This window comes from Rhinolophus sinicus, linkage group LG10 (assembly GCF_036562045.2).
Source record: "Rhinolophus sinicus isolate RSC01 linkage group LG10, ASM3656204v1, whole genome shotgun sequence".
Classification (NCBI taxonomy): domain Eukaryota; kingdom Metazoa; phylum Chordata; class Mammalia; order Chiroptera; family Rhinolophidae; genus Rhinolophus; species Rhinolophus sinicus.
In genome coordinates, this window is record NC_133759.1 from 47317205 (window position 1) to 47329256 (window position 12052).

Sequence of the window (12052 nt, forward strand, 5' to 3'; positions counted from 1 at the left end):
CCGCCTCCGAGCTGGTCTTCCGCGGGTTCGCGCGGGAGGGCGGGGCGAAATGAAAGGGGTGTGGCTAGAGGAAGGGGAGGGAGCTGAGTTAAGTGTTAGTGGCGCAAGGGGAAGGGGCGGGGCGAAAGGGAGGGTGGGCACGCGGACGTTAGCGCGCGGCAGTCCCGCCCTGCTAACGGTCAGGGTCGCGGTGGTCCCCGTGGCCGCAGTGTCTCTGTGTCGCACCGCGTGACCTGGCCCCCATTTGCGCGCTCGCCCCTTTCGCCGGCGCAGTCACCGCGCGGGGCGGCCTCCCGTGAGGTAGCTACAACGATAAAGCTCGGGAACAGCGGCGCCCCCGGCTACAACTGGGCTGGCGACCCCGTGCTCTGCCGTGAGGAGCGAGCGGCGCAGGCGACCTCCGGCCCAGCCCCGCACCAGCCTCCTTGCAGGCACGACATGATCCTGGTCTGGCATCCGCGGGATGCTCCTTGAGCCCCTTCTCCGGCTCTTACCTCGGGGGGACGGTTGTGGCCGCACCGACACTTATTTTCCAAATAAATCATTGTTTATTCTTGCGGCGGCGGGGCCGAACACGCTTCTTTATTTTTAATTTTCTCAACAAGCTTTGACCCAGCACTTATCTATCCCGCGAAACAACTTGGTAACCATTTCAAGATTGGGAAATCGCTCGGTTAGGAAATCTCGGACTGAGCCGCTTGTGGAAGCCCGCCTTCGCATCGTTCCTCCTCAAATGCTTTGAAGATTGTTGCGGCTTCCAGTAACTGCCGGTGCGCACAGAACCCCATTCAAGGAACGTCTTGATCCAGCAATGCAAAGAACTGACGTTTCAAGCTTTTATTTCTAGTCCTAGACGATCGAGATTTCCCCCAACAACTCGGAACCGCTCGGTATTTAGCTCAAGTGGATCCCCTAGTGCACGCCCTTCTCTATCCTCTTCCAGTCTGTCCAAGTGTTTTTGTTGAGTAAGAAGCCGTGCAATGTCATTGCTTCTGCAGGTGCAACTCATGGTTTAGAAGAGGAGATGGAGCAAGCATAAAGAAAGGAAGGGCGGTATAGCCTTGGTAGTTGCCTTAGTGGTTGTATTCATACAGAGCAGTTGAAGTCCCTGAAGAGGTTCACCCTTTCCAGCTATACAGTGAGGACACGGGTGCTGGAGTGGTTGTCCCCGGAGTAACCTGATTCATTCATTTCTCCTAGGAAATGCTATCCTCTCCCCTGACTAAACACAGTCCTCCCTTCATAGGAGTGGATATTAACTTCTTTTGTCCCCCTTCTCTTTCAGGGATGTCCCCCCCCCAACCAAAGAAAACTGTATGTTGTATTGGTAGTCTGCTGACATTGGCGAGGGGAGGAGTGGCAGGGTGTTTTCATATTTGGAGAGTTTGACAAAGGTTGAAAACAGGCCAAGCCTCAATGGCCTTCTGAGCTTGGTGAAAAGAAGTGACAGGAGCCATGGAGTGATTTGCCAGTTATCTCTCACTAGAGGGAGTTCTTGTTTTAGGCAGCAGAAATCCCACAAGTTCCTTTTCCTAGGAGAACTAGCTATGTAGCTTTTACTGGGTAGAATCAAGGCACCCATACTTGGAGGCAAAAGAAGCCTTTTTTCCTGAGCACTACCTCATGCATTTAGTAGGCACAAAGAAAACAACTGTTTAGCCAGTTCAAGCAGTGGTTCCAGGTTCTTACACTGTTGTGTGATACCAGTACCTCTGACTTGGGCAAGTGCATCTCTGTGACCTCTCTGTGCCTCAGTCTCCTCATCTTGAAAATGGAGATAATAATGGCACCTACTGCATGGAGGGGGGGTTGTGAGTTAACAGGTGTAAAATGTCTAGAACAGTTCTTGACACAATTTAATAATTATTGGCTGTTACTAGGTAGCATTGATACTGGGTGGGTCCCTTATATTCTGTCATATGGGTTGGGAGGTGAACCGCACTGTTGCTTTGACCCTGTGAAACTTGATAGCCAACTGTAGGATTAAATTGCTGATCAAGCCCTATTTATTTTTACAGCTGGAAGAGCCTGTATTGTCCTCATAATAGTAGAAAAGAAATCAAGATAGACAGGAAGCAGCGAATGAAGACTATAAAAGAAAAGAAGGAATGTCAAAGATTAAGGTAGAGTAGGTGACACAAGGGAGTTTGGGAGAAATTATCCAATAGCCTATGGTATATGCTGCACTTTTTTCCTCCTTGCATGGTCTCGCAAGCTAGGGTTGGGTAGCGCAGAAGCACATACCAGTGGTCCCCTGGAAGCTGCCCAGTAACCAGCCCTCCCAGGTCTGTCCCTAGTGCTGGCTCTGGAACCCTCCTGACCAAGTTCATATCCTGGCTCTAAAACTTGCAAACTAGGTGACCTGGGACAGGTTACTTCGTTTCTTTTTTTTTCTTTTTTCTTTTTTTTTTATTAGTTTCAGGTGCACAAGACAAAGCAAAACTTAGACGTTTTACTTCGTTTCTTTATGCCTCAGTTTCCTCATCTGGAAAATATGCATAATAATAACACCCACTTTTGGGAACATTCTGTAGATTCATTGAGTTAATACATGTAAAGAGCAAAGAATAATATCTAGCAATAGGAAAGTCTTTTTGTGAACGTGGTACCACTTGTGATTCAGAGTAGGTGGCAGAAGAAACAGTAAAAGAGTAAAAGGGGGTTTGCTTTTGCATTCATTCAGTCAACACAGTCAATATAGGCACCCAGAACGGAAAGATGGTTTTGATCTCACATAATTCAAACAATTCAATGGGTATGTTTTATGCTTTCAAAAAATATGAAATAAAAAAAAAAACTGATGTCTTAGCCTTTTGATATTTTGGTCCTTCATCAGACCCATGGCATTTTGAGAGAAATGTTACAAGGGATGTTGACAGGGTCCTCAAAGACCACTTTGTACTTGTTCCTTCTCTTGTATAGAAAATCTGCCAAGACAAGGAGGGTAACCCAGAGGATGCCATCTTCAGGGCCTGGTAAGAAAGACTAGAGGTACTATTTGGCCACTGACTCCCAACCTCAGCAAAGACCACCTGTGTAGGGCAGCAAACTTGCTCCTCTCACTGTTAATCCTACTTCCTTCTCAGATTCTCTAAGATGGTGAAGAACTCAGGGTCTGTAATTTTTAAATGTCATGTCCAAATTTCAAGAAACAAGGACATTTAAGACAAAAAAATATGAAGTGAGCAGTTGCAGCCAACTCCTGCAAATGTGGCCAAAATTATATAAAGACCTAACTGATACCAAATAACACTTCATCCCAACCTCCCTCCTTGTCAAAATGACCCTCTTCCCAATGCTGTACTCCTCCTTGTACTTAGAGGGATGGTTACACTCCCAAAGTGAATTCTTAACATTCTCTCTTCCAGTATGCCGGCTATGCCTTCGCGAACCTGGGGACCCTGATAAATTAGGGGAATTTCTTCAGAAAGACAATCTCAGCGTGCACTATTTCTGTCTTGTGAGTATAAGGCTCCCTGTGCTTTGAATGTCTCATGGCTTTTGCTGTACAGTCTGTTCCGTTTTTACATCCAGCCTCAGATTCATAGCCCTGTTTATTTTTTTGTTTTCCTTAATAGCATTTTTCTTTTTCAATCCAATTTTTAAACAGTAATATACATACCTGGTATAAAATCCTAACAGTATAAAGTAGTTACAATAAAAACAGTATTCTCCATCCTTCTCTCTCTCCACAGAAGCAAATTTTATCAACAGTCTTTCCAGTTATTTTTCCCCCAATATTTTTTATTAGGTATACTTTACATATGGTAGAATGCACCCATGTTAAGTGTACAATTTGATGAGTTTTGATAAACATATATCATGGGGACATACTGTATACATTCCTATGTAAATACTGTCCAAATCAGCATAAATATTTCCATCACCCTAGAAAGTTCCCTCCTGCCCTCTTCCAGTCAATACCCTCAGAGATAATCACTGTTCTGATCTATAGATAGCTTTTGCCTATTCTTATGCTTCATATAAATGGAATCATACAGTTTGGGCTCTTTTGTGTCTGGCTTCTGTCACTCAACGCAGTGTTTTGGCGATTTATCTGTGTTGCGTACATCAGTAGATTGTGCCTTTTTATTGCCTAGTAGTATTCTATTGTATAATATAATTTGCTTATTTATTCACCTGTGTATGGACATTGAATTGTTTCCATTTGAGGGTTATTATCAATAAAGCTGCTGTGAACATTCACGCACAAGTCTTTTTGTAAACATGTTTTTTCACTTCTCTTGGTCAAATTCCTAGGTGTAGAATTACTGGTCATATGCTAATTATATATTTAACTTCATGAAATTGCCCAATCACTTTCCAAAGTGGTTGTACAAGTTTACACTCCCGCTAGCAGTTTATGAAGTTCCAGTTGCACAGTATTCTTGTCAGAACTTGATATTGTCAGTCTTTTTTAATTTTAGCCATTCTACTAGGTGTGTATTGGTATCTCATTGTGGTTTTAATTTGCATTTCTCTGATGACTTAAGATGTTGAGCTTCTTTTCATGTGCTTATTGGCCATTCACATATCTTCTTTTATGAAGTCTCTGTACAAATATTTTGTCCATTTTAAAAATTGGGTTGTTTTGTCTGATTGAGTTGTAAGAGTTCTTTATATATTCTGGATATAAATCTTTCTTTCAGATATGTGTATTGTGACTTCTCCCAGTCTGTGGCTTGCCTTTTCATTTTGTCAATGATGTTTTTCAAAGAACAAAAGTTTTTAATTTTGATGAAGTCCAGTTTATGTTTTTTCTTTTGTCATTAGGGCTTGTTTGTGTGTTCCAAGAAATCTTTGCCTTTTCAAAATCAATTGACCATATATCTGTGCATCTGGATGATCTATTTTATGTCATTGATCTGTGCATCAATCCTCACACCAATACATTGATTATTGTGGCTTTATAATGTCTTGAAATTAAGTATTGTAAGTTTTGCAATATTTTCCAAGATTGTTTTGGCTATCAGGTCCTTTTCCATATAAATTTTATAGTTAGCTTTAAACTTATCTTTTTAAAAAATTGCCTGTTGGGATTGTGATAGGGATTGAATTGAATTTATAGATCAGTTTGGGAAGAAAGGAAAAACAATATCGAATCTTCCAATCCATGGACATGATGTATTTCACCATTTATTTGGGTGTTTTAAAATATATCTTAGCAATGTTTTTTCTTTTTTAAGTGAAGAAGACTTGCACATCTTTTGTTAAAGTATTTCTAAATATTTTATGATTTTATGCTATTATAAATGGTATTTTAAAATTTCATTTTCAAGATTGTTCCTGGTATACAGAATTGAATTTTTTACATTGATTTTATATCCTACAATCTTGTTAAATTCACTTATTAGTTTAGTAGTTTTGTTGTTGTTGTTTTTTGTGAATGCCTTAGGATTTCCTGTGTACACAATCATGTCATGTATGAATAAAGACAGTTCTACTTCTTCCTTTTTGATCTTTAATTCTTCTTCTTGCCTTATTTATTTATTTTTTTTAAATATTTCTTCTTGCCTTATTGTACTAGCTAGAACTTTCAGTCTGGTGTTGAATAGAAGTCATGTGAGTGAATATTCCTGTCTTGTTCCCAACATCAGAGGACAGCATCCAATTTTTCACCATTAAAATATGATGTTAGTTATAGGTTTTTCATAGATGCTTTTCATTAGATTGAAGAGGTTCCCTTTTATTTCTCGTTTGCTGAGGGTACCATGAATGTGTGTTAAATTTTGTCAAATGCTTTTTTTTGCATCTATTGAGATGATCATGATCTTTTTCTCTTAATTTTGTTGATGTGATTTGTTACATCAATTGAATTATTTAATGTTAAACTAACCTTGCATTTTTGGTATAAACTCTGCTTGGTCATAATGCATTATTCTTTTTATATGGTGCTGGATTCAATTTGTTAATATTTTGTTTCATTTTTTTACATTTATATTCATAAGAAAGATTGGTCTGTGATTTTCCTCTCTTATAAGCCCTGTCTGGTTTTGGTGTCAGGTCTTAATTTCAATGCATTTATAGGCATATACATTTTCAACATAAAAATAAACATACTATACACCTTGTTTTGTATTTGTATTTTGTGCTTTTTTCCCCATCATATACTTATGGAGATCATTCCACATAGAACATACTGATCATTTTTTCTTTTTAATAGCTAATTGGTATTCCATGGTATGGGTATGCCAAAGAGTATTAAAACAAATGCCTATTAAAGACTATTTAGATCGTTTCTAATCTTTCACAAATGACTTTTCTGTTTATAGAAATAATGCATGCTGATTATAGAAAACAATACTACTTAAAAGTACAAATAAAATAGAAATCACTCATATAGTCCTAAAGCCCTGAGATAGTGTTAAAATAGATAGGTTTTAAGACTTATTGGGAACATACAGCTGTAATCCAAGTGTCCTCAAGTTATCTAACCTTGTAAGGTCACATTTTCTATCAAGTTAAAATAAAATAACCTGGGCCCCCATTCACATTACAAGTAATTACTGAAGAAAGTCCAGCACCCTCCCCAATATTTTTGGAAAATTCTTGGGGTAGAGTTGGGATGCTGACATTCTTCCAATGTATATACACATATACTGTTTATGAGTACATAACAGTTTAGCTTTTTTCCCTTGATTTCTCATTCCAGACTTGCTTTGGGGGTTTTTCAGAAACAAAAGGCCCTTTAAAGTGTGTTTTTAAATAAAAGTTCAATTCCTCCCCTTCCGCCATAAAGCAGAACGGCTATAGTCAGGACATTTCCCTTCGTATAGAGAACACACTCTGAGAAGAGTATTTATTCTGTACCGAGGGAACAGTACAGCCGGAAGTGTATGAGTGTGGGTCTGTGGACCTGGGTGTGAGTGCCTGCTCTGCTGCCTCCTTGCTGTGTGATCCCAGCTCTGTCACTTACTGTGCTGTCCGTCCCTCAGTGGCCTCCTCTGTCAGATGAGGATCACAGCAGCATCTGTATCACAGGGTTTGGTGAGCATAAGATGAGTCAATATACAGGGAGTATTTCCCCAAAGTACTCAGCACACAAAAGCAGTCCTCAGGAAGTGAGAGGCAGTGTGGCACAAAGGTGGGTAAGAGCCCAGGTTCTGGAGTTCTGTGGGCTTGAGCAAGTCACATAATCTCTCCTATAAAATGGGGGTGATGATAGTACCTGCCTCTTTAGGTTGTTACAAGGATTAAATGAGTTCATATTTCGAAAGCACTTACAGCACCCAGCACATAGTGCTACGTAAGCCTTTGCGTTAAGTAAATTACCTTATAAATGCATATATATCCCAACAAGCTCTATTTCTGCTCTGCCCCCACCCCCAGATCCTATCTAGCAAGCTGCCTCAGAGGGGCCAGTCCAACAGAGGTTTCCATGGATTCCTGCCTGAAGACATCAAAAAGGAGGCAGCCCGGGCTTCTAGGAAGGTTAGAATCCCCTGGAATGGGGGCTTTGGGCAAGGCCTCTTTGCTTCTGTTCATCCCTGCTTCTGTTCTTTTCCCTAGTTGTTATGTTAGAAGTCAAAGGACTGCTGGATTTCCCAACTGGTCTTTCTCTTAAGTTCCATGCTTCTCTGGGGTGTAGTGTCCTAAGTATGGAGATGGAGGAACATCCTGGGAAAAAAAAATTCAATGCTGCTTGGAACTCAAGAGCTGTCAAGTCCACTGAGGAAAGGGAATGGTTGTTGCTTCACAGAATTTACATTCCAGAGAATGATGTGCCCCAGAATGTATGTCTGTCTGTCTTGGGGCCCTGAGCACTGTCTGGGATCTCATTTGCAGATCTGCTTTGTGTGCAAGAAAAAGGGAGCTGCCATCAAGTGCCAAAAGGATCAGTGCATCAAAAACTTCCATCTTCCTTGTGGCCAAGAAAGGGGTTGCCTTTCACAATTTTTTGGAGAGTACAAGTGAGTGATGAAGGGGTAAATCAGGCTGCCCTTTGGCAATTTGCTATTAATTAGCCACTAATGAAATCAGAGTCTGGTTCTCACGGGCCTATTTTGACTCACCAGTGAATCTGTCTCTCCATTCAATAATGAGAAACAGTATCTTAACTTGGCAGTTTCACAGGGCTTACTTCTTGCTTCCCATCCCCTTCTTAAATTACAAACAGCTGCCATTCTTCGACAGCTGCTCAGGGCCAAGTGGGGCTTTCAGGAACTGGAGTCTGTAGAGATAGTCCCCAAGCTCTGCTCAGTGGGAGAGCAGCTGTGAGAAGGCATGTGGCTGTTGTTCGCCGCCCCCCCCCGCCCCCCCCCCTCCATCTTCTCCTCAGGAGCATGGAGGTTCGCTGGGCACTGGCCTGAGCAGCTGATTGCCCTCCCTAGGCCCAGCAGCTGGAAAACTGCATCAAGGACAAATCAAAACCAAGTCTATTTACTTTGCCACAGATCATTTTGTGAAAAACATCGCCCAACACAGGACATCCAACAGGGGAATGTGGGGGAGGAAAGCTGCGTCTTGTGTTGTGAAGAGTTATCCCAAGCAAGTGTTGAAAACATCCAGAGCCCATGCTGTAGTCAAACTGTGTACCACCGCACGTGCATACAGGTGGGCTTTCTCTGCCCTGGGGACCTTCTGCAATTGCCCTAGTCCAGAGCACCCTGGGAATGCTCAGGCAATCTCTGCTGAAGGCCGGTATGCAGGACTGCTTCCAGGCAGTCAGAGGAAAGTTAGCCCACTCACTGGTCACCCTTGACCTGTAACACCGCATTCATGATAAGATTTAGACTGAGCAAAATCCTCAGGACGCCTAGAGTAAATGAGCTCATCCCAGAATGAATCAAGTAGCCTCAAAATCAGCTTTGCTTCCTGAGATGGAAGGAAAGGGAAATGTGTTTCCAGGTATATGAGCCCCAACTGGGTCTGAACTGCCAAGCCCCATGGCCAGAGTGACAGTTAAGGCACTCCTTGGAGCGCTCTTGAGCTTTTTGTCCCTGATCTGGCACCTGGATTTGCAGCCTCACCCTAACTCACCCAAACTCCTTTTCCTGCAACCCTCAGTCAAGCTTCCTTAGCAACGTCCTCTTTGTGAGGTGAGGGTAGGGCTGGAAAGAAGGTGATCGAAGATAATGTTTCTACAAACAAAGCTCTTCCATGTTTCTCTTACAGAAATATGCCCACACATCAGCAAAGCATTTCTTCAAATGTCCACATTGTAACAATCGAGAAGAGTTTCCTCAAGAAATGCTAAGAATGGGGATTCATATTCCAGACAGGTAGTAAAAACTCTGAAGTAGGAAATGAACCAGGGAGTGGGTTGCCCAGATTTCCAGAGAGGAGGTGAGTGTGAGGATGCTTAGAGAAAAAAGAAGCAGCCAAGGCTTTGATACACGGTGAAGAGGGAAGGGTTGGAAGGAGAGCTTTTCAGTTATCAAAAGAAAAGGAGGGGAGGAGTATAAGGGTTGGGAGGACAGGCGTGTTTCTGACAAGGATACTTTGGAGATGGGAATTCCTAGGTGGGGTGGGGGAGGAGTCTTGAATCCCAGTGTGAGACTAAGGAAGCCCCGTATTCCACTCGTGCCGCTTCAACCCGCTCCCAATGCCAGGCCGCCCGCCCAGCCTTGCTGAGATTATCGAGGCAGCCTGTTGGACTCTGCTGTGCTAGTTTGCGTTCTTCCTAGTTCTTCCCAGGTGGACAAAGGTCTCACCGATGGATGATGTGTCCTTTACTCGCTGTTTCTTCTCCATGGCAGAGACGCTGCCTGGGAGCTTGAGCCGGGGGCTTTCTCAGAGTTGTATCAGCGCTATCGGCACTGTGACGCCCCCGTCTGTCTGCATGAACACGGCAGAGACAGCTTTGAGGACGAAGGGTAGGGAAAGGCTCCCAGCTAGAAAGATCTCGCCTCCGTGCCATCTTAGGGTTAGAGCTTGGCACAATTTTTAGGAGCAGGGAATGCACTTTTGTCTGCAGATCTCAGGGTGGGCACAATTGCTAAGTCCCACTCTTGAGCAGCCCAAGTCTCACTCACTCACACGTGATCAGGTCTCTGCAGGGTCTGCTTCTCCTTGTGTCCAGTGAAGGGTGGCCAGTTCCTTTCCAAATCCGCCTTTCGGGTGTCTGTGCCTGACGGCGGGGTGCTGGGATCAGCTCCCAGCCACACATCTGTCATGGGTAAAATGGACAGTAAAGAATACCGGGGAAGCCCTCAGCAAAGGCCTAGCCTGTAGCTAACACCCCGAAAGTGCTAGTCAGTGTTATATTTGTGCCCACAACCCTGCCTTGTTTTCTTGTAGGAGGTGGAGTCTCATTCTGTGTGCCACATGCGGATCCCACGGAACCCACAGGGACTGCTCCTTTCTTAGATCCAACAATAAGAAATGGGAGTGTGAGGAGTGTGCACCTTCGGCTGAAGCCACAGGTGGGACTGAGGGAGGGTCGGGTCTAAGAAGCGTGGTTGGGGTGCCGGGCCTGGTGGTGCCTGGGAAAGGAGGAGGGCATGCCACCAGGATGGAGACTCTAATTCGGGAAGGAGAGTGGCTAGGGAGGGGCTTAAGGATCTGTGCCTGGGAGAGACAGAAGGCTGAGTTTTCCTGCCACCTTTCTTTCACCACATACCTGCAAACTCAGGTGACATCCCCTGCTGCAGCAGCACCTTCTACTGTGGGAGGCATTTCTGCAGAGACACCAGCCTGGAACAGAATCCGGGCCATTCTTGGACTGATTGGCCAGGACCTTCCTTATTAGAGAAACCAGAGTCCTCTGGTGGCAGGAGGGGCCACTCCTGGCGGCCCTAGGGTGTCAAAAAGCTACAAAAAGTTCAAATAACAGCTTTTGGGTAGTTGCTGCCAAGCACAGGGTACAAAGCTGTGTTCCTCCATTAGGTTTGGGGGAAGGAGCAGCTTGACACTGTGAGACAAGGAAAGGGGTCCAGCAGTGAGACTGAACCAAGGAAAGAGAAGTCCCGGGGGAGCGTGAGGACAGAGCAGTCCAGATGCCATTGCGGAATGTGTGTGGCTACGTCTGCGCCTCTGCTCTTCCTGCCTGATTCCCAGAGGCCCTTTCTTTTCTTCTTCTACTGAGAGTCTTCCACCTTAATCTGGTTCTCATCTGCCTCTTCTTTCTTCACCCATGTGTGTTATGCAAATAAAAGCTTGCTCTCCGTTGGTGTCTTTTTATAAATTCACTCTGGATTTTATCTAGCACACTAAGGAATCTGGAGGGGAGATTGAGGGAACAGGAAAACTCACTCTTCTAATCTATAAAATGCAGTGACCTAAATGTAGAACTTTCAACTGAGAACATAGACATGTTGCTTTGGAGGGAAGCAGTTTGCAGGGAAATGGACTTTACGGGGGACAGAGATTTCATCATCGTGCAAATAAACACACAGGTTCTCATTAGGGAGGTGAGCAGCAAAGGAGTCCACACTGGCCTGAGAATAGGCCACTCTTGCAAAGCTTGGGGCCCTGGACTCCAGCAGGCCAGGGACTGCCGGGCTCACACGAGCAGAGGGAACTGCTCTGCAGGCAGTGTGTCTTCAGTATACCTCCACAGCACGAGTGAAGACGTGTCTCCATGCAGTGGCCTGGTGGCTCTGCCATTTCCTTCAGGTAAGGGAGCCGGGTCTGGACAGTTACATTAAGCAAGGCATCTAGGATGAAAATCTGGCTGAAGGTCTTGGGAGAAATTGAATCGAGTCTCTCACATTTGTCTGTTTTAGTGATTTTGTGGGATTCAGATTAGCAAGGGAAATTTAGGACCATTGCCAGATACTGAGTTCTCAGAGTCGCACTGGGTCATTGTCACCAATGGCAGAGGATAGGGTTCTTGTTTCAAATGTTGCTGACCCCTGAAAATTTAATCGATTTGTACATGGTGATCGCCTTCAGATTTGACCAGATTCACTTGGAATCACATGGCACGGGAGGAGGGATTGTAATTTGTTATCTTTTTGTTATCAAAGTATACAGACAAATATAGACTTTAAAAAGTCTTAAGTCAAAAAGTTCTAAAAGGATTATAATGAAAGATAGTCTCCTGATTCAGCCCTCCCTACCCCAGTCCTGATCCCTAAAGGCAATGACTTTCCACTTTTTTGGCCATTTC

General features: G+C 43.9%; 1 protein-coding gene across 1 annotated transcript; it reads left to right on the forward strand.

Moving 5' to 3' along the window:
• Positions 1–105: 105 nt before the first annotated feature.
• PHF7 (PHD finger protein 7) lies at positions 106–10807 on the forward strand. Its single transcript, XM_074313062.1, has 10 exons — positions 106–2123; positions 2923–2975; positions 3369–3460; positions 7330–7431; positions 7786–7910; positions 8394–8553; positions 9115–9221; positions 9699–9815; positions 10240–10364; positions 10553–10807. The coding sequence occupies exons 1-10, from the start codon at positions 2083–2085 to the stop codon at positions 10738–10740; spliced, it is 1110 nt and encodes a 369-aa protein (XP_074169163.1). The 5' UTR covers positions 106–2082; the 3' UTR covers positions 10741–10807.
• Positions 10808–12052: the final 1245 nt, after the last annotated feature.

Coding starts and splice junctions, on each gene's coding strand:
- PHF7 (XM_074313062.1), top strand. CDS start 2,083: ATGAAGACTATAAAAGAAAAGAAGGAATGTCAAAGATTAAG. Junction 7,432..7,785: donor CAGCCCGGGCTTCTAGGAAG/GTTAGAATCCCC, acceptor TCTCATTTGCAG/ATCTGCTTTGTGTGCAAGAA. Junction 7,911..8,393: donor CAATTTTTTGGAGAGTACAA/GTGAGTGATGAA, acceptor ACTTTGCCACAG/ATCATTTTGTGAAAAACATC.